The 27,266-nt window shown below is 41.8% G+C and overlaps 1 protein-coding gene across 1 annotated transcript; it reads right to left on the bottom strand.

Moving 5' to 3' along the window:
• Positions 1 to 10,916: 10,916 nt before the first annotated feature.
• On the bottom strand, positions 10,917 to 19,728 carry LOC132885863 (C1q-related factor-like). Its single transcript, XM_060920384.1, has 2 exons — positions 19,138 to 19,728; positions 10,917 to 11,244 (listed from the first exon to the last, which is right to left on the bottom strand). Exons 1-2 carry the CDS (start codon positions 19,726 to 19,728, stop codon positions 11,065 to 11,067), a joined length of 771 nt encoding a protein of 256 aa, XP_060776367.1. The 3' UTR covers positions 10,917 to 11,064.
• Positions 19,729 to 27,266: the final 7,538 nt, after the last annotated feature.

Here is a 27,266-nt window from a genome sequence, read left to right as displayed (position 1 = left end):
TTGTACTTTGGCAATTTCATCAAGGTGTGCTTGCTTTCTGAAATCAACTTCCCTCACAATTTTTATTCCCTGCTGGCCGAAAGGCCCGAAGGAGGATTATGTTGTGGCAATGTCTGTCCATCCCAGGAAGGGTACTCACCTTCTGAAATCAACTCCTTTCACAATTTCTGGAAGAATTTCACAAAACTTGACAGGATTCTATGTCGGTAATACGCATATTGCAATTTCATTCAATTCAGTTGCATTTTACCAGAGTTATGGTATAGTTGCCAGCTGGGGATATTGTGCTCTTAGAGCACTCTTGTTTACACAGCAGCAGAAAAGTATTTACTGTTTCATCATGAGATCACAAGTTTGAATTTTGATGATGTCTCAGCCATTGGTAGCCTTGTGAGCAAAATTGGCCATGCTCTCAGGGAAGAAGCAATGGCATACTCTCTTTCTGATGTCAATCACAGCAACACCAGCCAATCATGGGTATCTGTGAACTCATGTATGCAGAAGAGGGTGGATACCGCTTTCTTCCAAGCGTGTTATGCTGCTCTGTGATGAAACATGAGCAGCAGTTTGAAAAGATGCACTTGGCTAGCTTAATGTATCTTGGTAGAAGCATGTCTTAGCCTCCACCCTTTCCGGTTGGTCGCTGTTGTATGACAGGTAGGCCATCTCATCTTATCTTTAGCCGCTTTATCCTTCTACAGGGTCGCAGGCAAACTGGAGCCTATCCTAGCTGACTACGGGCGAAAAGCGGGGTACACCCTGGACAAGTCGCCAGGTCATCACAGGGCTGACACATAGACACAGACAACCATTCACACTCACATTCACACCTATGGTCAATTTAGAGTCACCAGTTAACCTAACCTGCATGTCTTTGGACTGTGGGGGAAACCGGAGCATCCAGAGGAAACCCACGCGGACAAGGGGAGAACATGCAAACTCCGCACAGAAAGGCCCTCGCCGGCCACGGGGCTCGAACCCGGACCTTCTTGCTGTGAGGCGACAGTGCTAACCACTACACCACCGTGCCGCCCACAGGTAGGCCATATGGAGTAAATTGTAACTTGCAAGCCTGTTCTGACCCCCTTGGGTTGAAGAGAACGCTTTGGTTTAAAATGTGCTGGCTGATGAAGATTTAAATTCTGAAATGTTCTCCACAAAACCGACTGTCAAAGTTGAGTAATTTGTGATCAAAATCAGGTCTAAATATTCCAGCACATATGAACACTGTTCACCATTATGAGCCGGTGGATGCATGAATATGCCTGGCGCAGGCACCATGTGATGCAATTTATCCAGTCATATTCTACTTATAGGTCAAAGATCGACTAAACAAAATGGTTTTGCACACAATACTGCGGACTGGTGATTCTCCAATAACTCCAATGTGTTTTGTGCACTTGAATTCTGTTACAGGTAAGAAAGCAAAAAATGTTACAGATGTGTGATGGGCAAGGATTATGGAATGTTCAAAAAAGTGGATCACCCTTCATGGAAGATACAAAGACATCGCAAAAAAGTCAGTAAGCTGAGGCCTTTTATGTATTTAGTGACAGAATTCCCTGAGGATGCAGCTCTGGTGATTGATGCAATGGCTCATCTTCAGTTTATGTGAAGTATTCCTGATACCGTTGGAGAGCTTTCTGAGGCTACACTCATGCAACTATGTGGTATTGCAAGAAGGAACAAGCTCTTTCGAGTAGATTTTGTGTGAGACACATGAGCATAAAGAATATAGAGCGATCAAAGCATGCTCAAGAAGTTTGCAAGTTGGAAAGATATACAGCAAGGAACAGAAGATGCCATGCCATGCCAGTGGAAAAAATTCATATCAGATGGTACAAAGAAACAGGAACTTGTTGAATTCCTTGATGAGGCTTGGAAATCGTGAAAGCTAGCATGCTGTGTTGGTCTCGTGATCATGTGATTCATGGCCCATTTTGCCATCTTGGAAACAAGACATCTGTGAGGCAGCTGAATGCAAAGATCTTCTGTGATCACAAATAGGCGGACACCAGACTTCTTCTGCATGCAAAGCATGCTCGTACATCACATTCCAGCATCATAATCTGTAGCCCAGATACAGATGTCGCCATCATTGGCCTTAGCATTCTGGAAAGCTTCAGTGGCCATGTCTTCTTCATGACTGGAAAGAAAAACACAAGTAGAAGCATATCCCCCTTCAAGATATCCCCCGATTCCAGAATGTGTTCACAATTCTGGGAAATCAGTTTTGCATTAATGAAGACATCCTGAATTCACTGGAAGAGTTTGTTTGCCTCTTGTTTGGCCAGAAAGCCCACAAAATAAATGATGTCCAATACAAGATTTTTTGCTCTTCTTCAGCAAGGGAATAAAACTTGGCCTGCTGTAAAGATTCACTGAGCCAGCATTGCAAGCGGTGCACAAGAGGGCTTTACAGCAGCAGATACTCATACCATCACACACTGGACATGGTTGGGAAGTGGACAAAGGAGAGCTGACCATTGTGTAGACTACCTGATCACCGGCTCCAGAAACTCTTATGCAGGAAAATGTGCACAAGATTGATGCGCTTGTCTAAATGCGAGTTTGCCATGGACAGACATACTCAAATGCGTGTCCTGTGAGAATTCCCAGGTGGATGAAGATGACATAATCAATGATGAAAATGATTATCCAGAAGACCTGTCTGATGGCGATGAAACAATGTTGAGCAGGTACCTTTTGGTCTAGAGGTCACAACTGGATTTAAGGCATGTTCACTGTTAGCATGTTCTTGTAAGAAAAGATTTGAGCAGGAAAGGCAGTCCATCTTGTACAGTCACTGAATCTGAGGGAACAACACGGGTTCACTGGGCTTTAAAAGTAGACTGCCTATCAGATTTTTCAAGTGTAGGTCATAAAAAGAATTTTCCCCAACACCCAATTATTTTTGTTTAGTGGACCGAAAGCTAATGAATTCGAATCACAGACTTCCAATTTTATTTTATTTTTTTTTAATACAGTGCCTTGCAAAAGTATTCATACCCCTTGAACTTTTTCACATTTTTCCACCTTACAACCATGAACTTAAAAGTTTTTTATTGAGATTTTATGTGATAGACCAACACAGAGTAGCACATAATTGTGAAGTGAAACAAAAATGATAAATGGCCTTCAAAATTTTAAACAAATAAAAATCTGAAAAATGTGATGTGCATTAGTATTCAGCCCCCCTGCGTCAATACTTTGTAGCGCCACCTTTTGCTGCAATTACAGCTGCAAGTCTTTTGTGGTATGTCTCTACCAGCTTTGCACATCTAGACACTGAAATTTTTGCCTATTCTTCTTTGCAAAATAGCTCAAGCTCAGCCAGATTGGATGGGGAGCGTCTGTGAACAGCAATTTTCAAGTCTTGCCACAGATGCTCAATGGGATTTAGGTCCGGACTTTGACTGGGCCATTCTAACACATGAATATTCTTTGATCTAAATCATTCCATTGTAGCTCTGGCTGTATGTTTAGGGTCATTGTCTTGCTGGAAGGTGAATCTCCTTCCCAGTCTCAAGTCTTTTGCAGCCTCCAACAGGTTTTCTTCCAGGATTGCCCTGTATTTAGCTCCATCCATCTTCCCATCAACTCTGACCAGCTTCCCTGTCCCTGCTGAAGAAAAGCATCCCCATAGCATGATGCTGCCACCACCATGTTTCACAGTGGGGATGGTGTGTGCAGGGTGATGAGCAGTGTTAGTTTTCCGCCACACATAGCGCTTTGCATTTAGGCCAAAAAGTTCAACTTTGGTCTCATCTGACCAAAGCACCTTCTTCCACATGTTTGCTGTGTCCCCTACATGGCTTCTGGCAAACTGCAAACGGGACTTCTTATGCCTGTCTTTCAACAATGGCTTTCTTCTTGCCACTCTTCCAAAAAGGCCAGATTTGTGGAGTGTACGACTTATAGTTGTCCTGTGCACAGGTTCTCCCACCTGAGCTGTGGATTTCTGCAGCTCCTCCAGAGTGATCTTGGGCCTCTTGGCTGCTTCTCTGACCAGTGCTCTCCTTGCTCGCTCTGTCAGTTTAGGTGGACGGCCATGTCTTGGTAGGTTTGCAGTTGTGCCATACTTTTTCCATTTTTGAATGATGGATTGAACAGTGCTTCTTGAGATGTTCAGAGCTTGGGATATTTTTTTGTAACCTAACCCTGCTTTAAACTTCTCCAGAACTTTATCGCTGACCTGTCTGGTGAGTTCTTTGGTCTTCATGATGCTGTTTGTTCTTCAGTGTTCTCTAACAAACCACTGAGGCCTTCACAGAACAAGTGTATTTATGCTGAGAGTAAATTACACACAGTAGGACTCTATTAACTAATTAGATGACTTCTGAAAGCAATTGATTGCACTGGATTGTATTTAGAGGTATCAGAGGACAGAGGGCTGCATACTAATGCACACCACATTTTTTCAGATTTTTATTTGTTTAAAATTTTGAAGACCATTTATCATTTTCGTTTCACTTCACAATTATGTGCTACTCTGTGTTGGTCTATCACAGAAAATCTCAATAAAAAACTTGTAAGTTCATGGTTGTAAGGTGGAAAAATGTGAAAAAGTTCAAGGGGTATGAATACTTTTGCAAGGCACTGTAGAACAATTAATGAATTTAGGGCTATATGGCATTCGTTCGCTGAGCCAGCCAGCCCTGAGTGCATGACGTCACAGTGGTAACCGGTTTTAAGGCCGAGGCCTTTGACAGCTATAGGCCAAAGTCATATAAATAAACATTTATGGTGAAAGTAAGAAATACCGTTACCGACTTGCTCAACTAAGACTGATTTGACTTCATTGATTGTGGTTTGACTCTCATTAAAACAGGATAGGTGTGATAACTTATGCAACATACATGTACATGCATGCATTTTCACTGATAAAACGTAAAAGGCTCATTAAATAAATCAGATGAACTGAGACAATCACATTCTGAAGTAAATTAAATATATACCGGTTATACCGGTAACTTAAACACACAATACAAGTTACATGTATTCATCTAAGTGCAGGTAAACAACGTGTTGTTTTTGTTGTTTTGTATCCAAATGAGAGTCGGAGCTTACCCATCTGTGTTCTCGCTTCTTGAAGGCCAATCTTGTGGCCGATTGTTTTGAAACAATCTGACTTTCAGTTGTTCATTCAGTTCTCCGTTCATTCGCTTCTTCCTTGTAAGGGCGAGATACTGCTGCTGAGGCAAGAATATCCAGCGGAGAAATCAGACCACTGGTCCACTTATTCTTCATTTTCTCCATTCTGAGTACTCCGCCATTACTGCTTGGCTCAGGCAATTACTAATACCCGGGATGGGACGTCACTGGATTTAGCAACAATCGTGGGGAGGTCACTGCCTGAGTGATAATATGTCACGTCCCATTCCGTCCCGGATTTTACCAACAACCCTCGGCTCACACTCCAGGAGAACTTGTGCAACTGAACTTACTTTCCTTTTTAAAATAAATAAATTTAAAAAATAAATACTTTCCTTTTCTTGTAGTTTTATTTAATTGTTGGTCCTGCACCCTCTTTCAATACGGGCTTATAACCAACGCTCCTCAACAGATCAGAGGTTTCGTACGAGTCTTCAGTAAAATGTGCAGAGCAGAGGAGAAACCACTTCGTAGCCGCCCAATGTGCCTGTGAACTTCTCGCAAAACGCGTCCAAATCTTTGCAGTTTGAACATTTTTGGGCCATGAATGCAACGTAAATCCACCTTCTGTCGTACTGCTGCACCGGCCAGCAACATATTTACGTGGCATGGCGATAAATTAGCTCAAAATGGAGGATCGGAGTTGCAGTCAGCTCTGTGTTTTAGTCTAGCGGAAATGGCGATGAGACCGATAGATTTCCTGCTGTGACGTTACGGATGTCAAGGTCATTCACTCAGACCGCTACCTATATGAATCACTTTAACCGTAAAAATTATTATATTAGATTTATTGTTAACGCTTAAAACTATTCCTATGCCATTCTTGAGGTCTCAAGGCATTTATAAACGAAAGTGAGGCCATGGCTCTGCGTATCTCCTTTAAGAAAAATACGTTTGTGTTTGAAAAAAGAAGCTTTGACAACTAATACTATATTAGTCCTTTTACTAGTACAATGGTAGCATGATGACACTTTTTTAAACTCAGTTTTGCTATTTCTTTTATATGGGTTAGTAGGGCTACTTGTTCTGTTTTCTGATTTATTTCTGAATATATTGTGAAAGCGTGTCAGTAAATTTCTGGATGTCACTGAACATCATCATGACTGCAGGTGAAAACTGTTAATAAGACATGAAAGCTGATTATTATGGACACGGTGTCATTTCAAATCCATGCTGATGGCCATCACGAAATTCACAGATAAAATTCCTGTGGGGCTCATTGTACGTCAATCATTCAGCATGTTTGAGAAGACGGTTGGGGTTTCAGTGGATTCATTGCGTCTCTTGTTGGTTAACAGACAGACAGACAGACAGACAGACAAATAGACTGGTTCTGTGTACGTGATAATTTGAAGAAATTAAGAGGAGATAAATCTCAGTTTGTTTGACGGGACCTTTTTGGAACTAAGGCATACCTCATGAAATTCTCTCTCTCTCTCTCTCTCTCTCTCTCTCTCTCTCTATCTATCTACAGGACTGTACAAAAATCTTAGACACATAGAAATGCTGTAGACCAAAAATGGCTTCAAAATAATGAAATGAATTGTTTCAACACTGAAAAAAATATATACAATAAACAGCAATAAGCCATAATAAATTAAACAAAGTCAATATTTGGTGTGAGATGACCCTTTCCAAAAAAAAAAAAAGTAGTCTCAGGTACAATGAGTGCAGTTTTAGAAGGAAATGAGCAGCAAAACCCAGTAGCCTTCATCATGTTTTCTTTTTTAATCTGAAAAGTGGTCGTCATCAGCATCATCTTCTCCCTTGTCCAGCACTGTTGCCAGGTCGGGGTCCTCGTGGACCCTTTTGAGCCACGTGCCATATTAATTGGAGCATAGTTTTACGCCAGATACCCTTCCTGCCACAACCCTCCCGTTTCTGGGCTTCGGAAACAACCATTCACACCTATGGGCAATTTGGAGTAGCCAGTTAACCTCACCGCATGTCTTTGGACTGTTGGGGAAACTTGAGAACCCGGAGGAAACCCACGCAGACATGGGGAGAACATGCAAACTCCACATAGAAAGGCACCCGTTGGCCACTGGGCTCGAACCCAGAACCTTCTTGCTGTGAGGCGACAGTGCTAAGCACTACACCGCCATGGTGCTCTCTTATGTAATATGCTGCTGAGATGCAAACATTTTTTTTGTGTAACATTTAATTTTGTGCTGGAAAATGAACATTTGGAACTCTAAAATGTTTTTGCACTGACACGATAATGTAAAAGTCATAAAATAGAAATCTATAACAAAGTTTGTATGAAAAAAATAGGGTGCCTAAGATTTTTGCACAGTAATATACACACACACAGTGGTGCTTGAAAGTTTGTGAACCCTTTAGAATTTTCTGTATTTCTGCATAAATATGACCTAAAACATCATCAGATTTTCACACAAGTCCTAAAAGTAGATAAAGAGAACCCAGTTAAACAAATGAGACAAAAATATTATACTTGGTCATTTATTTATTGAGGGAAATTATCCATTATTACACATCTGTGAGTGGCAAAAGTATGTGAACCTCTAGGATTAGCAGTTAATTTGAAGGTGAAATTAGAGTCAGGCTTGTCCAGGGTGTACCCCGCCTTTCGCCCGTAGTCAGCTGGGATAGGCTCCAGCTTGCCTGCGACCCTGTAGAACAGGATAAAGCGGCTAGAGATAATGAGATGAGATGAGATTAGAGTCAGGTGTTTTCAATCAATGGGCTGACAATCAGGTGTGAGTGGGCACCCTGTTTTATTTAAAGAACAGGGATCTATCAAAGTCTGATCTTCACAACACATGTTTGTGGAAGTGTATCATGGCAAGAACAAAGGAGATTTCTGAGGACCTCAGAAAAAGTGTTGTTGACGCTCATCAGGCTGGAAAAGGTTACAAAACCATCTCTAAAGAATTTGGACTCCACCAATCCACAGTCAGACAGATTGTGTACAAATGGAAGAAATTCAAGACCATTGTTACCCTCCCCAGGAGTAGTCAACCAACAAAGATCACTCCAAGAGCAAGGTGTGTAATAGTCAGCGAGGTCACAAAGGAAAATCTGATGATGAAAATCTGATGATGTTTTAGGTCATATTTATGCAGAAATATAGAACATTCTAAAGGGTTCATAAACTTTCAAGCACCACTGTGTGTATATATATATATATATATATATATATATATATATATATATATATATATATATATATATGAGAGAGAGTTGCCAACCCATCACGCTATTTGATATCTTTTGATTTCATGCAATTTCGAGGCATCTCATCCTTGTTGCATCTCATCCACAAGCCACCAAGCCTCTCCAAGCTTTCTCTCTCTGTTTCCTGTCTAGTCGAATGCATTCTCTTTCAGAAAGCTCTCTCAATGATGGTAAGTCAAATCTCTTTTTCAGTCACATCTTGCTACAAAATCTCCATTTATTAGCAAAAGTAAAGTCACATGAGACATTAGATACATACAATGACCACCTGAGTCCCTTCAAACCCCAATCAAGGATGGCTGCCTTGAGACATTAATTTTTCTTTCCCCTTATCTGATGAAAAGTTGTCTGTCAATAAGAGAACCGCTTGCACTTTCTGCACGTAATTATCCAGCAGTAATTAACGCTGATGATTCTATGAGATATGCGAGATCACGTGTTTCTATCACAGAGCGAAGTCCTGATTGGAATTTGAATCAATCTTTTCCATCTCAGTAGCTGTTTGTTATAGAAATCACCTTCCCTCTTGATTAAATCCATAGATTTGGTAAAACCATATCCCTTCAGGTTTTTTTTTTTTCACAGACTGATATTAATTCACACTATGGTTTTGGATTAAACACCAGTATCATGTTAATTTATTCCACATGGAATTGAGAATCATAATTTTTTTTGACAACATGAGTAGTAATTACACGCGACACATCACGGCAAATTCGAGAACAAGACGAGACTTGTACAAAGACGACATCTTGATAAAATGGTTAAATGCATATTCGTCCAGTCTCAGAGGAGTTCATGGGAGCCAAACAAAGCTCCCTGTAGTTACAACACACCCTTTATTTTTTATAAATACAGTATTATGAATAGAACCAAGAGTTTTATCGTGCCTTGCATAAGTATTCACCCTTGAATCCCTTGAACGTTTCCATATTTTGTGGAATCTGGAACTGAAATGGACTTAATTTGTCCGTTAATGTCAAAGCAGGCCATAGGACTGAAATGGGAGTCAAAATCAATGGAGTTTGTAACAAAAAAACAAAAGTTGTGACTGCACAAGTATTCACCTATTGTTGTGAAACCCTAATGTTAGTCACACATTTTATTGAGAAAGGTTAGAGGACAATGGCCAGACTGGTTCAAGTTGACAGAAAGTCTATAGTGACTGAAATAACCACTCTTTACAAAGGTGGTGTTCCAGAGGTGGACAGTAACGAAGTATATTTACTTGAGTACTGTAATTAAGTACACTTGATTGTTTTTTTTCCCAGGTGACACTGAGACAGCCTATCAGTAATCACTCAGGTCACGTCACATCTATAGACTGTATAAAATCAAGATCAATGGTTTCTCAGCAGCATTATTTAACACGATCAGTTGATGGCAGAATGGGAGGAGGCGGTTCTTCTGGGGAATGAATGCACCCATGGCCCATTAACCCATGTTTCAGTTTTCTGCAAGGATTAAAGATTTGTTTCATTTGAAATGTTTACTTTGTTCTCCTAAAACAAACCACGTCACGGCCTACAAAAACTTGCCGTCCAACCTGCGGAAGCATATTGAGGTATGTAAACGTTTTATTCCAAGAGAAAGCTTGCAATGAAGTTGTCTGTGCTTTTAGAACTAGCGATAATGTTGCAATACAGTAGCTATGTAGTCTGATTACTCAAATGACTTTCTATGGATTTGCCTGCCAAGTTGCCATCGCCTTGTCCACGGCTAATGTTAACACACAGCTAGTTAACCTGGACACTGTTAGTTAGCATGCATAAACGGAGTTACACCAACATGAATAGCATTAACTTTTCTGATGTCCTTTCAGAAATATGTTTGAGCATAATCTTGCCAAATAAACAAAATGTAGAAATCTTTCTTTTCTAGTCGCATTAGCTATCCAGTATGATTTTGAGTTTGAAAAGAGTTTGCTCGCATGTCAGGTGGAGGTTCGCTGATGAGCTAGCTTAACATTAAACCATCATGATGACACAGCATGCGTTCATTTTGTGAATTCACAAAATAATCCTGTCTGTTGCTTCAGAGGCATAAGCGTTGTGTCAATAATACAACAATATGTTGACAGAAAATGTACTTTTAATACTTAAGTATTTTTAAAAGCAAGTACTTCAGGACTTCAACTGAAGCAAAAATTTGACTGTACAACTTGCACTTGTATCGAAGTAATGTTTGACCAGTGGGATCTGCACTTTTGATTGAAGTAATGAAGCTGGGTATTTTGTCCACCTCTGTGGTATTCAGAAAAGCATCTCAGAATGTGGAACACATCAAACCTTGAGGCAGATGCACGACAACAGCAGAAGACCACAAAAGGTCCACTCTGGTCAGCCAAGAACTGGAATCTGAGTGACAGTGGACCCAGGTTCATCAAAACCAGACAGGTGAACCAGGCCAGGTAAGGTTACTCCAATCTTCAGCTGTGCACTTATGCAACAGTAGAAAACATGGAAAAGTAGTAAAGGGGTGAATACTTATGCAAAACACTGGATTTATTGAACGATACATTGAATACTTTTAGAAGGAAGAAATTCAGCCATCGATCTCATTGATGAGCATTTTGGTCAACCCCTAAATTTGGCCCGAATTTAACCCCTTTCTTTATTTAATACCATAGTTTGAAAATGAGTGAAATTGCCCTGTCCCCTTCAAGACACTTAAGTTTCCTTCAAGAAATCATGAAATGTAACCTCAACTCAGCTAATCAGAGTAAAGGAGGAAGCCTGCGAAAGTGCTGTATTTGTTGCTGTTTCCACCGTGAGCTTTGCCACCATCCAGCTTGATGAAGATCTCGTCTCCAGGGTCCAGGTGCAGGATCACTGTGTTTGAGGCGTAATCATAGCTCTGATCCTGGTCCTGGGCTATAGCACTTGCCCTCACCTGGAGAGAGGAAGTGAGAGAGAGAGACACAAAGCAGCATCTGAGACCAGAAAGTCAGGACAGTGTATACTGGAATGCGTCATTTCTCTGGATGATGGGCATAAAAACAAGGAAACTGTCAAGCTATGCATGAGTAACATTGTTGAGTCACTCAGAAGCGCTGACTGTGTGTGTGTGTGTGTGTGTGTGTGTGTGTGTGTGTGTGTGTACTGAGATGGATCAGGATGAACTCAAGGTCAAATGAAAACACAAGTAGAAAAGTTAGATTCAGTGCTTTTTAAGCTTTTGATTATCTGACAGTTAGACCAGATTTCGCAAACATAATATAGTTAATGGTTGCTTCCTAAACTAGTTCTACGTAGAATTGTAGCAGATAGGGCCATGGTGTGGTGCAAACAAGCGTCATGAGGGAAGGGTTGAGGGATGCAAAGGGGATGAGAATGACTGACTGATTTGGCACAACTGAATCTTGCTGTGCTCTGCGGAACCATGACCTTTAGCGGTTCTTCCAGAGTGATAACTGATGATAACATTTTTGGATTTGCAATTGTAAATTTGACATTGTCTACATTTGATTCTGCAACCAGTGGCTTGTGACCAATATCGCCTATGAAACAGTATTCTCAACTGCCTCTGGGTTCATTTATTACAGATACCCGAGGCTTTAGGGACAGGTGTTGGCTCCAGGACTGGACTTTGAGCAGCAGCTATTTAGAGCCATTTAGAGTCCAAAGATAATACATGGAGGCTGGATCTGTGTGTGTCCAGCTTTCATCCTCTCCTGTCTCTGGTTGAAGTTAAGCTGCCCAGTTCATGACCAGTTATACAAATTCCTAGCTGTTGAAAGAGATATCCTGGAGATGGCCATTGAGATAGAGACTGTGGAAGGGTTTCGGACCTTTTCCAAGTCCAGCTTGTCTCAACAAACTGCTATAAAGGGTACAGTAAGGGGCCCACCTCAGTTATACTCCCTTGTGTCAGCATTGTAGTCGAGTCACTCAACCTCGAGTCCTTGTCCAGTCTCGAGTCCTTGTCCAGTCTCGAGTCCCCAGTGTCCAAGTCAAGTCCAAGTCATGAAAAAAAATTCGAGTCGCGTCTGAGTCGAGTCCACTTTTGATCCGCGTCGAGTCCAAGACTCCAACCACACCATTTGACGGTGGCTGTTTTAGCGCCATTAACATTAGCTTGTTCCTGAACATGACGTATGAACAGGTGAATGTGCTTCTCTTCATCAGGGAGTGTGAAGTATTCTGTCAGAGATGGTTGGGAGACGGATGTAAGTGCAGAAGGTGTGTTTATTAATACAAGTGAAGACGGTTATCAATCCAGAACGGCAGGCAAAATCGTAAAATGGTGAAACAGGCAATAGGTCGAGCGAGGCACAAACAGGCTATCGTAGACTCGGCAGAATCAAAGACGAGAAACAGGAAATCAGGGATCAGGAAACCAGGCAAGGAAATAAGGCTCGGTAATGTGTCAGCAATGCAACTAAATACTTTGCAAAGAAAGTGTGTTTTCACAGTTTTTATATAGGCGTGCTGATTGCACCTTAATCCTGCGCAGGTGCGAGTTGTTTACAGCGCACATGCGAGAGTCCGTTTGGTGCGTGCGCTGTCCGCACCAAGGTGTGCAGGTGTGACACTCTTGCATGAAATTAGTACAAAATTAATGTAGATATAAATATCTTATGCCAAATTATTATGGCGGGGCGGCACGGTGGTGTAGTGGTTAGCGCTGTCGCCTCACAGCAAGAAGGTCCGGGTTCGAGCCCCGTGGCCAGCGAGGGCCTTTCTGTGCAGAGTTTGCATGTTCTCCCCGTGTCCGCGTGGGTTTCCTCCGGGTGCTCCGGTTTCCCCCACAGTCCAAAGACATGCAGGTTAGGTTAACTGGTGACTCTAAATTAACCGTAGGTGTGAATGTGAGTGTGAATGGTTTTCTGTGTCTATGTGTCAGCCCTGTGATAACCTGGCGACTTGTCCAGGGTGTACCCCGCCTTTCGCCCGTAGCCAGCTGGGATAGGCTCCAGCTTGCCTGCGACCCTGTAGAACAGGATAAAGTGGCTAGAGATAATGAGATGAGATGAAATTATTATGGCATGTTACAAAAAATAAAGAAAAAATCCGAGTCCTCATCTCCATTTTCCGAGTCCTAATGTAGTTAATGCGTGAGTCCGAGTCCAAGTCTGAGTCATCAGTGTTCAGTCCAAGTCAAGTCACAAGTCCTTAAAATTAGGCCATGAGTCGGACTTGAGTCCGAGTCCTGGACTCAAGTACTACAAGCGTGCCTTGCGTTCTGGTGGTTTCTGAAGCTAGCGTGCTGTTCATGGCCTTACCAATCTTGTCAACCTTCAGAACCCTACTCTGCTGCCAGTATCTTGGACCCCTGCTCTGCTCTGATTCTTTACTTGTCTCTGGCTCAGATCTAGTCCCAGACCCTGTTGCCCCTGTTTCAGGCCCAGATCCAGTCTCTGTCTTTGTCCCATGGCCAGATCCAGTCCCAGACCCTGCCTCTGGCACAGATCCATCCTCACTCTGTCTTCTAATGATATCCTGTCTGAGTCCCAGTTACATGCCCATCCTTGCCTCAGGCCTTAATCCAGTCCCAGTACCCATGTCCAGTCTCAGTTTATGTTTCAGACTTGGATCTAGTCCCTATTTCAGGCACAGATCCAGTACCAGTCTTTGTCTCAGGCCCTCTATCCAGTCCTTGTCGAGTATCTATTTCAGACTCAGTACCTTGGGCCAGAAACTAGTCGTTGTCTCAGACCCTGATCCAGTTGAAGTATTCTGACTAGATTCAGTGTCTGTTTCAAGCCAAAATCCTTTTCTAGACTCGGGCAAAGACCCCCTTTTAATGTCTCCAATCTCAGTTCCTCCAATGATAATGACGTGTGAATCTGCATTCTGGGGAGGGGGACAGATTTATCAGCTGACAAAGCTGACTCTGACAATAAAACAACTCACCATGATCACCTTTAGAAAAAAAGTGAGTTACAAGGTTTTTCTTATGACAGTGACTGATATACTGTACACTCACCAGCCACTTTAATAGGAACTTGTTCTTGATTCTAAGTTTTCTGTTCTTCACAGGAGTGGAACCAATGTGTTCTTCTGCTGTTGCATCCTGAGATGCTTTTCTGCTCACCACGTTTGTAAAGAGTGATTATATGAGTTACTAATACCTTCCTGGGAGCTCGACCCAATCTGGCCATTTTCCTCTGACCTCTCTTATCAACAAGGTGTTTGTTTCCACCCACAGAATTGTCCCTCCCTCACTTAATGTTTTTTGTTTTTTTGCACCATTCCATGTAAACTCTAGAGACTGGTGTGTGTGTGTGTGTGTGTGTGTGTGTGTGTGTGTGTGTGTGTGAAAACCCCAGGAGATCAGCAGTTTCTGAAATCTTCAAACTAGTCCATCTGGCTCAAACCAACACTTTGAGATCACAATTTTTCCCATTCTGATGTTTGAACATTGCGAACATGAACTGAAGCTCTTGATTTGTATCTGCATGATTTGATGCATTGTGCTGCTGTCAAGGGATCGGAACGTCATTAAACAGCAGGTGGGTGTATGGAAATTCCTAATAAAGTGGTCAGTGAGTGTAAAACATGTCTGAGGCTTGAGAGCTAGGTTATGAATATTAATGAGCAGTGCACAGAACTGTTTTTTGATTGGCTGAGGTAAGACAGTGTTGAGGTTTGTTTAACCTTTGTGACTGGCCAAGTTAGACTTTGATTAGCTGTATCTTGGATTATTTATCCCTAAATTTCCACAACCTGAAATTTTTCAGGATGCAAGACTTGTATTTTTCTATTTTATTTTAAGGCCTGAATTTCAAAATGGTGGATTGTGACCTAATACAGTGGCATGCAAAAGTTTGGGCACCCTTACTGAAAATGTCTGTTAAGTAAGCAGAAGATGAACTGATCACCAAAAGGCATAAAGGTAAAGACGAGCCATTTCTTTTCAGCATTTTCTGCAGGATTTGTGTATTATTTTTGTTTTGTACAATTGGAGAGTAAAACAGAAAAGGAACACCATGCAAAAGTTTGGGCACCCCAATACATTTGAGTTCTCAGGTAACTTTTACCAAGGTTCCAGACCTTAATTAGCTTTTTGAGCTGCGGCTTATTCAAATTCTTTGTTAGGAAAGGTCAGATGATGCAGATTTCAAAGCTGTATAAATTCTCTGACTCCTCAAACTTGTCCCTAAAATCAACAGCCATGGGCTCCTCTAAGCAACTCCGTCGCATTCTGAATAATAAAATAATTGATGCTCACAAAGCAGGAGAAGGCTACAAGAACGTAGCAAAGTGTTTTCAGGTAGCCGTTTCCTCAGATTGTGATGTTATTAAGAAATGGCAGTGAACAGAAACAGTGGAGATCAAGGTGAGGTCTGGAAGATGAAGAAAACTTTCTGAAAGAACTACTCGTTGGATTGCTAGAAAGGCAAATAAAAAACCCCTGTTTGACTGCAAAAGACCTTCAGAAAGATCTAGCAGACCCTGGAGTGGTGGTGCACTGTTCTACTATGCAGCGACACCTGAACAAATATGACCTTCATGGGAGAGTCATCAGAAGAAAACCTTTCCTGCATTCTAGCCACAAAATTCAGTCTCTGAAGTTTGCAAACGAACATCTAAATAAGCCTGATGCATTTTGGAAACAAGTCCTGTGGACTGATGAAATCAAAATAGAACTTTTTGGCCGCAATGTGCAAAGGTATGTTTGGAGAAAAAGTGTGCCAAATTCCAGGAAAAGAACACCTCTCCAACTCTGAAGCATGGGTGTGGATCGATCATGCTTTGGGGTTGTGTTGCAGCCAGTGGCACAGGGCACATTTCATTGGTCGAGAGAAGCGTGGATTCGAATAAATACCAGCAAATTCTGGAAGCAAACATCACACCATCTGTAAAAAAGTTGAAGTTAAAAAGAGGACAGGTCCTACAATAAGACGATGATCCAAAACGCACCTCAAAATCTACAATGGAATACCTCAAGAGGCCCAAGCTGAAGGTTTTGCCCAGGCCCTCACAGTCCCCTGACCTAAACATCATTGAAAATCTGTGGCTAGATCTCAAAAGAGCAGCGCATCCAAGACAACCCAAGAAACTTGTAGAACTGGAAGCCTTTTGCAAGGACGAATGTGTGAAAATCCCCCAGGTAAGAACTGAAAGATTATTAGCTGGCTACAAAAAGTGTTTACAAGCTGTGATACTTGCCAAAGGGGGTGTTACTAAGTACTGACCATAGACGGTGCCCAAACTTTTGCTTCGGGCCCTTTTCCTTTTTTGTCATTTTGAAAATGTAAAAGATGAAAATAAAAAATTGTTTTTGCTTAAAATATAAAGGGAATGAGTCGTCTTTAACTTTATGCCTTTTGGAGATCATTTCATCTTCAACTTGCTTAACTGTTCACAGTAACAGCAATTTTGACCAGGGGTGCCCAAACTTTTGCATACCACTGTATCTACGATTTGCAGTGAAAATATGTTTAAATGACTGCGCCCAACACATTCTATTCCCTTGAATTAGTATGTTATCCCCCCGGCATGCAATGCAGGTGGATATAGCTATCGCTCAGTCCATCTGTCCATCCGTCTGTCTGTCCGTCTGTAAACATTTTAGTTTCCAGAGCATAACTCAAAAACTATTCTGAATTTTTTCACGAAACCTGACAGTTATGCTGACTAGAGGTGTTGTGCTTTTTGAGATTTTGGGATTTCTGTGATTTTATTTTTATTTTTTCTCTATTTCTATGGTAACCAATTCAACTTTGGAAAATTTGGAGCGGGGTTTCATGTGGGGGCCAGGGGGATATGTCGTCTCCTGATGACTCTTGTTGCTATTGCCTTCAGTCAAGACAGACAAATGTTTCAGACTTCTCGATTTTTTCCCCCCCGTTGCTTGATGAGTTAAAAAACTTGGTAGTAGACTCAGACTTTTGTGTGTCTTTGTTGTGTGCATGTCCAGTGTGTATTTATGGATGGTTTTTGTGTGTTATGACACACTGTCCGAGCTTTGCAGCTTCACTGGTTGCATCTATGTGTGTGTTATGACTGGCCACACGTGATTGAAAAAGCTACTGATTTAGAATGACACAGTAAAGGAGGCCAGAGAAGGGCATGTGCGCACACACACACACACACACACACACCCCAGTAAACAAATATATTTCATTTCAGATCATTTTTGGATGTGTACTACCTCGCAAAATGTGCACTGACATTGCTTTTATGCTTAAATTACAAATCTGCAGCATTTGTGGTCGCACAGGTTTCTACTGCAGTGTACTTACCTTTTAAAAAATACGCTATTTTTCGAAAATAGTATCAAAAGCCTCAGGTAGGTGTAATGTAATCATTGTTGAGGTTTCCTCATTTTTTCACAATATATTTTTGTGAATGGGTGCTGCAGTACTGGCCTTTGTACGACTCGTATCACAGAAGCATAGTACGGCAGAGCAATAGGGCCAGGGTTTTATATTTTATTTGGAAACTTCTGAGAAAAAAACTCAGAATTTTTGAGATTAAAGTCAAAATTTTCGAGGAAAAAAGTCAAAAGTTTCGAGAAAAAAAAGTCAGAAATCTGTAGAAGGCGGGCTTCCATACGGAAGTGACACTCACTCGCGGCCGGTAGACATGAATGGCTGAGACCAGAGCCATGGAATTCAGAGTTGTGACAACCAGGGTACAGGAAGTCGGTTGGTGATGTGATTCACGTAGATTCAAATACTTCTAGGCAGCGGCTTTCTGTCTGCTAGAGACTAACACAGAACCACTACATAACAAGCAAAGATTAAGTAGAAACGAATTACATTTACCCTTACCGCACTTTCTATGTTCTACGGCCACTTCCTGGAACTAGTGGAACTATGTCAATGGCGATCTATGTGTCAAAGGCTCCATGAGCCGCCATTGCTGTGTAAAAAATGGACCATTAAGGTCAATGGGAGTGGCTGAACTCTTACTTCCATGGCTGAAAATTTTGACTTTTTTCTTGAAAATTTTGACTTTTTTTCTCAAAAATTTTGACTTTTTTCTCGAAAATTTTGACTTTTTTTCTCAAGTTTTGAGATTATTTCTCGAAAATTTTGACTTTTTTTCTCAAAAATTTTGACTTTTTTCTCGAAAATTTTGACTTTTTTCTCAAAAATTTCGACTTTTTTTCTCGAAAATTTTGACTTTTTTCTTGAAATTTTTGACTTTTTTCTCAAAAGTTTTGAGATTGTTTCTCAAAATTTTTGACTTTTTTCTCAAAAGTTTTGAGATTGTTTCTCAAAATTTTTGACTTTTTTCTCAAAATTTCTGACTTTAATCTCGAAAATTCTGAGTTTTTTTCTCAGAAATAAAAAAAAAACGTATTTCTTAGTGGAACTATCGCTCTTCTGTAATCGCTCTTCCATAGCACAGTGATGTATGAAAAAAAATCTATTTTTATATGCCTGTAGATCTGTTCAAGATGCTGAATGCAGAATGTTGTTTTCAGTTATGAATAATAAATACAAAATTGTTATACTTATCATACAAAAATACAGTATTTAAAACTAGGTTGTTTAAAAAATATATATTAAAGTAAAAATCCTGGCTGTGCACCTTTTGGTTATTTTTAAAAAGTGTTCAAAGACCATACATTTTAAAAATATGTATTTTTATGCTCCTAAAACACTGGAGAGCACTAGTTGTGTATGTAACCATGATCTTCTGAGCACTGGATAACTGTCTGCATTCCCAGTGGCATTCATAATCATAGTTTTGGCATGCTAGTGCAGATGATATTCGCCATCTTTGGCGGTTATCCTGCGTTCAAACGATGACAGTTACATACTTTATATAACTCGATGTTCTGTTGAGTATTTCAGTTCATTCGTAAAAGTAACAACCACCTTCTTACCTGTCCATTTTTCATAAGATCTGCCCACATGCTGGTTCCATCGCCACCCCTCATCAGTACATTGTAGGTAAAGAAGTATGTTCCAGGCAACTTGCACACAAACTTCCCTGATGCGCCATCGTAATTGTTGCCAATGTTGGTGACCACATCATCAAACCTCAGGATCTCGTAGCCCTCCTGTGGGTTCCGTAGGCCGGCATAGAATGCCACATGTGGACCCGTATTAAAGCTGCCAAAGGCAGGAACTGCTGTCATGCTTCTTTCTCCTGGCGGCCCCATTGGACCTGGAGGACCAGGCTCTCCGGGTGGTCCTGGTGGTCCAGGAAGACCAGGTTTTCCCAACCTACCATGGAAGTACGGTGGCAATGGTGGGCTCACACTGTGGTCATTTAGTGGCTCCGCCTTGGCTTGGATGGCTACGTCGATGTCTGCTGTCGTGGTGATTCCTGTTCCGACAGTGCTTGCCTTATTCATGTACGGCTCGCAGACCATGCGGCAAGTGCCCAACATCTCATAGCGGCTACCATCCTCATTGCCGCCCACTGAGTTCACCAAGACCGGAATGAGAACGACCAAAATGATGAGAAGCATGATGGCGGTGGCGCCCAGCAGAATCTTCCGGGTCGCCAGCGCCAAGTTCTCCTCGTACGCTGGAATGATGAGCAGCAAAGGGCAAAGAAATGGGTAGGAGGTCTAAGGTGTAAGAGGGATACCAAAGTCTCTTGAAAGTGTGTGTGTGTGTGAGCAAGAGAGAGAGAGAGAAGATATAAACCAGTCTGGCAGGTGAGCAGAGAAGAGTCCCAGCATGTATTGAGAAGTCGAGAGAAGGAGATTGAAGGGATGGACAGAAAAGATAACGATGTTTTTATGCTCTTTCTTCTGACTCAGTGAGGGCAGGAGAAAGAAGGGGAGGGGAAACGAAGGAGGGGGCTAGGACAGTGAGCAAGCGAGGAAGTGAGGAAGAGAGAAGCAGAAGCAGCTATGCAAAAAAAAATCAGATTCGTTTTAGTGTACTTCTATTTATTATTATTATTATATTTTTTTTTACATTTTGCGATGGGATTTGAAGCAGGGATTATGTGTGAGACAATTAGTAGTTTTTGAGATTCAGGCAAAATGAGATCAAGCAAAGAGAGAATGAGGGGGAGGGGGGGGAATAAATAAAGAGCAGATAATAAAGCAAAAGGAGAGATGCGATAAAAAATTGCCATCATCACAGTCTGTACTAATGGATTAAGTGACAAATTGAAGGAAATACATACAAAATCTCTCTCTCTCTCTCTCTCTCTCTCTCTCTCTCTCTCTCTCTCTCTCCTTTATGGATCATTACATAATTCTGTCCTCATGCATTAGCTTTTCTTGATTCCAGCTGGCAAAGATGACTTGAGTTGATGGGACTTCGCTGTGAAAATAAATTGTAATCCCCGCACATGCAGCTCGGCATCACCAGACGTGGTCGTTCGCAGAGGAAAATAGAGCAAGTGTGGCAGGGCAAGAAACAGTGTCACCTTGGAACTTAAGCTCATACTGTAGATAAGCATATACTGTATCCAAGACACTCAGCCATTTCTAATTAAAATGGAGCAATGCTATATTAGCATAATGCACAAAAATGGGGATCAAGTGGAGATCAAGGTGAGGTCTGGAAGATGAAGAAAACTTTCTGAAAGAACTGCTCGTTGGATTGCTAGAAAGGCAAATAAAACCCTGTTTGACTGCAAAAGACCTTCAGAAAGATTTACCAGACCCTGGAGTGATGGTGCTCTGTTCTACTATGCAGCGACACCTGAACAAATATGACCTTCATGGGAGAGTCATCAGAAGAAAACCTTTCCTGCGTCCGAGCCACAAAATTCAGCGTCTGAAGTTTGCAAACGAACATCTAAATAAGCCTGATGCATTTTGGAAACAAGTCCTGTGGACTGATGAAATCAAAATAGAACTTTTTGGCCACAATGTGCAAAGGTATGTTTGGAGAAAAAAGGGTGCCAAATTCCAGGAAAAGAACACCTCTCCAACTCTGAAGCATGGGTGTGGATCGATCATGCTTTGGGGTTGTGTTGCAGCTAGTGGCACAGGGCACATTTCATTGGTCGAGGGAAGCGTGGATTCGAATAAATACCAGCAAATTCTGGAAGCAAACATCACACCATCTGTAAAAAAGTTGAAGTTAAAAAGAGGACGGGTCCTACAATAAGACGATGATCCAAAACGCACCTCAAAATCTACAATGGAATACCTCAAGAGGCCCAAGCTGAAGGTTTTGCCCTGGCCCTCACAGTCTCCTGACCTAAACATCATTGAAAATCTGTGGCTAGATCTCAAAAGAGCAGCGCATCCAAGACAGCCCAAGAAACTTGTAGAATTGGAAGCCTTTTGCAAGGACGAATGTGTGAAAATCCCCCAGGTAAGAACTGAAAGATTATTAGCTGGCTACAAAAAGTGTTTACAAGCTGTGATACTTGCCAAAGGAGGTGTTACTAAGTACTGACCATGCAGGGTGTCCAAACTTTTGCTTCAGGCCCTTTTCCTTTTTTGTCATTTTGAAAACGTAAAAGGTGAAAATAAAAAATTGTTTTTGCTTAAAATATAAAGGGAATGAGTCATCTTTAACTTTATGCCTTTTGGAGATCATTTCTTCAACTTCAACTCGATTTTTACTGTTCACAGTAACAGCAATTTTGATCAGGGGTGCCCAAACTTCCCAGAGAAAAAATCCCAGAGAAACAGGAACATTTGAAAAACTTATTTCAAAAGTGTTCATGAAGCTACAGAAATAAAACCATCTGATATCCATCCATTATCTGTAGCCGCTTATCCTGTCCTACAGGGTCGCAGGCAAGCTGGAGCCTATCCCAGCTGACTATAGGTGAGAGGTGGGGTACACCCTGGACAAGTCGCCAGGTTATCGCAGGGCTAACACAGAGACAAACAACCATTCACACTCACGGTCAATTTAGAGTCACCAATTAACCTAACCTGCATGTCTTTGGACTATGGGGGAAACCGGAGCACCCGGAGGAAACCCACGCAGACACTGGGAGAACATGCAAATTCCACATAGAAACACTGGGCTCGAACCCAGGACCTTCTTGCTGTGAGGCGACAGTGCTAACCACTACACCACCTTGCCACCACTACAGAAGACCATGCCTGGCAATACAGAATCGCCCACATGCTTTGGGCTAAAAGATGTGACCTTTTCAGTTCGGATCTCAAACATTGTAGACTGAGGCGAATCCTGCCGTCTCCATTGCTACACAGTATGACTCAAATTTTTTTGACTTCCTGCTTAATTAATTCATTATTTTATTTGTTGTCACGACAATGTGCTGGAAAATGAAATTAGTCACTCCTTCTGACTCAAACCTCCTTGCCCTGGGTCCAGAAGATTCTTGCCATCCTCTGTTGGCTCCCTATGGTCTGTCCACGAGAGGAGAACAACTTCCTTCAAGCCACTCAAAGAGCCTGGAGATCATCGTTTTTGTGTACTTGGGAAGAAAATGGTGTAAGGGGAAGCTGCTAACTCATTGGATTTTACTTGAAAGCAGACAATGTACGGATTAGACTTGGGGTATGGTCAGGGAGAGGACACTCACACACTAAGCCCATGTTTACATTAGACCGTATCAGCGGATCATCAGATTAACGTTTTTAAAACGATTAGTGTGCACACAGCAACACCAATACACGATTTGCGTGCAAACAGCAACACCAATACACGGATACGCTCGGCTCCGCAGGCATCCTGCGCTCCAAATCACTCCGCCCTGAACAGCGAGTGCCCTCTGGAGGGTGCGCACGCCAGCCCTGCGCAGCTCACAGAGCGCGCGAGTGAAGTGCACGAGCCACGATTCAGGACTGAGCCGCTGTGTGTGTGATCCCAGCGCATATCACTTACCACTTGCAAGTGGAAGGATGGCAAGCCTAAAGACAATCATAACTACACAATGGGCAGTATTTGCATCAGTATTTGCAGTATTTTCATACTTTTATACTCTTTAATGAAAGGTGATACAAGGCGGAAGTCCGCGCCGTTTGTCAGCAGTTGCGTCACATGACCAACGCCAGCGAATCAGGAAGGTGGATGGCACAGTGACGTTGTCCAATGACGACACCAGCTAGAGCTCAGCACAGCGTATCCGCGTATCTCAATGTTTACACAGCACCAGAGCTGACACGATCTGGACTGAATACGTGGACCCTGGCGGATTCCCGTTTCCCGGCGTTTCCAGGCGGTTTAATGTAAACGGACAGTGCATCCGCGAAAAAAACGAGACAGATACGGTCTAATGTAAACTTGGCCTAAAAGTCCTGGACTGTCACCACCCCCAACCCCCATTCTGAGCACATTATGGGTTCTGCATTGTCCTAATACGGAAACATGCAGTTAAGCATATAAATGCTTGGACCCCTAAAAGGGAAATATACAAATAATAAGAAGATCTACTGTGGGTGAGGGATTGTGTGGCTCATGACTGAGTGGTAATATGTTAGTATATGTTAGGTGTGTGTGTGTGTGAGAGAGAGGACAGCAGAGCATAGCTGGTAACCTCAGATTAAGCAGATGTCTGCTGTTCTTAGCGTCACAGCACAGTGCTGACACCCAGAAAGTATCATACAGATAACAAACATGCTCCAGATCTCTCTCTCTCTCTCTCTCTCTCTCTCTCTCTCTCTCTCTCTCTCTCTATCACACACATTCCCACATCATACTGCGTTCACTAAGCTGTGACTGCACCTTAGAAAAGGTGGCGCAACAGTCAAGATGCAATAAAAGTCACAAAAAATTCTGTTAGGAATAGATCGGTTCAAGTTTTTGTCCACATTTTAAAGCTGTGACTATATAGCATTTAATCTATTATATACAGTGTCTTGCAAAAGTATTCATCCCCCTTGGCGTTTGTCCTGTTTTGTCACATTACGAGCTGGAATTAAAATGGATTTTTTGGGGGGGTTAACGCCATTTGATTTGCATAACATGCCTACCACTTTTTTGTTTTATTGTGACACAAACAATAGTTAAGACGAAAAAAGAAAAACCCAGAAAGCTGGAGTGTGCATAGGTATTCACACCCTTTCAAATGAAACCCCTAAATAGGAGCTGGTCCAACTAACGAACTTCATAAGTCTCATAATTAGTTGATTTAAGATCCACCTGTGTGCAACCAAAGTGTCACATGGACATCTGGATAAATCAACCTGTTCTGGAAGGACCCTGACTCTGCAACACTACTAAGCAAGCAACATGAAAACCAAGCAGCCTCCAAACAGGTCAGAGACAAAGTTGTGGAGAAGTATAGATCAGGGTTTGGTTATAAAAAAATATCCCCAACTTTGAATATCCCACGGAGCACCATTAAATCCATTATAGCAAAATGGAAAGAATATGGCACCACTACAAACCTGACAAGAGAAGGCCGCCCACCAAAACTCACAAACCAGAAAAGGAGGGCATTAATCAGAGATGCAACAAAGATAACACTGAAGGAGCTGCAAAGATCCACAGCGGAGATGGGAGTATCTGTCCACAGGACCACTTTATGCTGTAGAGTCCACAGAGTGGGGCTTTATGGAAGAGTGGCCAGAAAAAAGTCATTGCTGGAGAAAACACGTTTGGAGTTTGCCCAACAGCATGTGGCAGACTCCCCAAACACACGGAAGAAGATTCTCTGGTCAAATGAGACTAAAATTGATCTTTTTGGCCATCATGGGAAATGCCACATGTAGCGCAAACCTAACACCCTTAGAACATCATTCTTACAGTGAAGCATGGTGGTGGCAGCAGCATGCTGTAGGGATATTTTTCATCTGTAAGGACAGGAAAGCTGATCAGGACTGAAGGAAAGCTGGATAGCACTAAATACAGGGCAATTCTGGAGGAAAATCTGTTTGAGTTGGCCAGAGGTTTGAGACTGGGACGAAGGTTCACATTCCAGCAGCACAATGACTCTAAACATGCTGCTAAAGCTACACTGGAGTGGTTTAAAGGGAAACATTTAAATGTCCTGGAACGGGCTAATCAAAGCCCAGACCTCAATCCAATTGAGAATCTGTGGCATAACTTGAAAATTGCTGTCCACCAACACAACCCATCTAACTGGAAGGAGTTGGAGCAGTTTTGCCTTGAGGAATGGGCAAAAATCCCAGTGGCTAGATGTGCTAAGCTAATAGAGACATACCCCAAGAGACTTGCAAGTGTAATTGCAGCAAAAGGTGGCTCTACAAAGTATTGACTTTTGCAGGGGTGAATAGCTATGCACACTCCAGATTGCTGGGATTTTTTTCATCTTAATTATTGTTTGTGTCACAATAAAACAACAAGTTTCACCTTTAAAGTGGTCGGCATGTTGTGTAAATCAAATGGTGCTAAACCCCCCCCCCCCCCCCCCCCAAATCCATTTTATTTCCAGCTTATAATGCGACAAAACGGGACAAACACAAAGGGGGATGAATACTTTTGCAAGGCACTGTATGTATACCCTGCTGTCTCTTGTTGACCGTATCATGGATTGCAATTCCAAGTACCAGGCTTCTAATTTCATACTTCATTTACTTTTTATTGATGGAGACTGTTTTTAATTTAATGTTTTTTAAAAAGATTCTGTTGGATGTGCCTTCTTGTAATGTGGACTTCAAATTTGGCAATGGTTGCTTAGTCTACATCTGGTTTCTCCTCCAAAGGCATGCTTTCATGCCAAATTCATGTTTGTTACACTAGCTGTTGTACTTCACATCTTCATGACTGATTGTGCATGTTGATGAAGTGGGCTGAAGTAAATAGAGGCCCAATATACACAAATACTAAGGAGCATGTCATAAAGTGTAATCACCTGACGTGATCAGCTCCAACTTCTATCCCGTTGCTGCTGTTCTTGGTGCCAAGCCAAATATGATCCATTTGCAATTTGTTCATGGCAAATAAGACAATGTAAGACCTTATTTTTGTCGCAAGCACTTCTTGCAAGTGTTCCATGTTCCATGTTCACCATGTGCTTTTGTTTTGCTCTTGGTCCTGTTTCCACCCGTGTCCTATCTTTGGTTGATTATCCCATTGTGTTTCTGCTTCTAATTGCCCTTACGAAAATCTACCATGGTTTACTATGGTTTTACCATGGTTTTGATGTAGTAACCATGATTCTACCATGGTATCTCATGGTGATTCTAAGTACTATGAACCAACCATAGTATTACTATGGTTCATCCATGGTAGTAACCATGGTTCTACTATGGTATTTCATGGTGATTCTAAGTACTATGAACCAACCATAGTATTACTATGGTTTATCCATGGTAGTAACCATGGTTCTACTATGGTATTTCATGGTGATTCTAAGTACTATGAACCAACCATAGCATTACTGTGGTTTATCCATAGTACTGCAGTAGCTGTGGTAGCATCATAGTTGTATGTGTAATAGGTCATAGTAACTATGAAATTAGTTTAAAAAGGGATAGTATGGTTTTTAAAAGGATGCACTAACTGTAGTATTACCATGCTTTCGTCCAACAGTCAATGCTGTAGAGATCTCGATTAACAGCCCAGATACATTAACATTTACCATAGTAAAACCATGGTTAATTTTCGTAAGGGTGCGAAGTCTTGCCCATTGCATTGTGGTGTTCTAAGAATCATTTCTCTTCTTCGATGTTGCTTGCTTGTGTATTGACCTCAGCTATGGATAATGATTGCGATTTTTGGTTATACTGTATGCACTTGTGTCCTGTCTCATTCACCTGCATGTCACATGACTCTGGTTCCTCATACATCTATTTAACGGCTGAGCGATCAAACTTTTCATTCATGTTATGGCCTGGACTTCCAGAGCATTTAGGACACATGGAATCAAAAGGGCCAGATGCACTGTCATTGGTTGAGCTGTTTTATAATGAGCCAATTACTAACATTTCAGTAGTTTCTGAACATTTAATTGGTATTTATGGAAATCCTGACAGAGATATTGTTGTCCACAACCCCCGATGACCCCATTCCCCTTTTTTATGTCCTCCTACATTATTCCCTGTCTTATTTTATTTGTCTCTCACTCTATCTCTCTGTCTCTGAGTGTCTGGAACATTGAAATCTCACAGCCTGCAGGCCACTCCACTGCGACTGACATCGTCATGAC

This window comes from Neoarius graeffei, chromosome 5 (assembly GCF_027579695.1).
Source record: "Neoarius graeffei isolate fNeoGra1 chromosome 5, fNeoGra1.pri, whole genome shotgun sequence".
Taxonomy (NCBI): Eukaryota; Metazoa; Chordata; class Actinopteri; order Siluriformes; family Ariidae; genus Neoarius; species Neoarius graeffei.
This window is presented reverse-complemented; position numbering and strand designations above follow the sequence as displayed.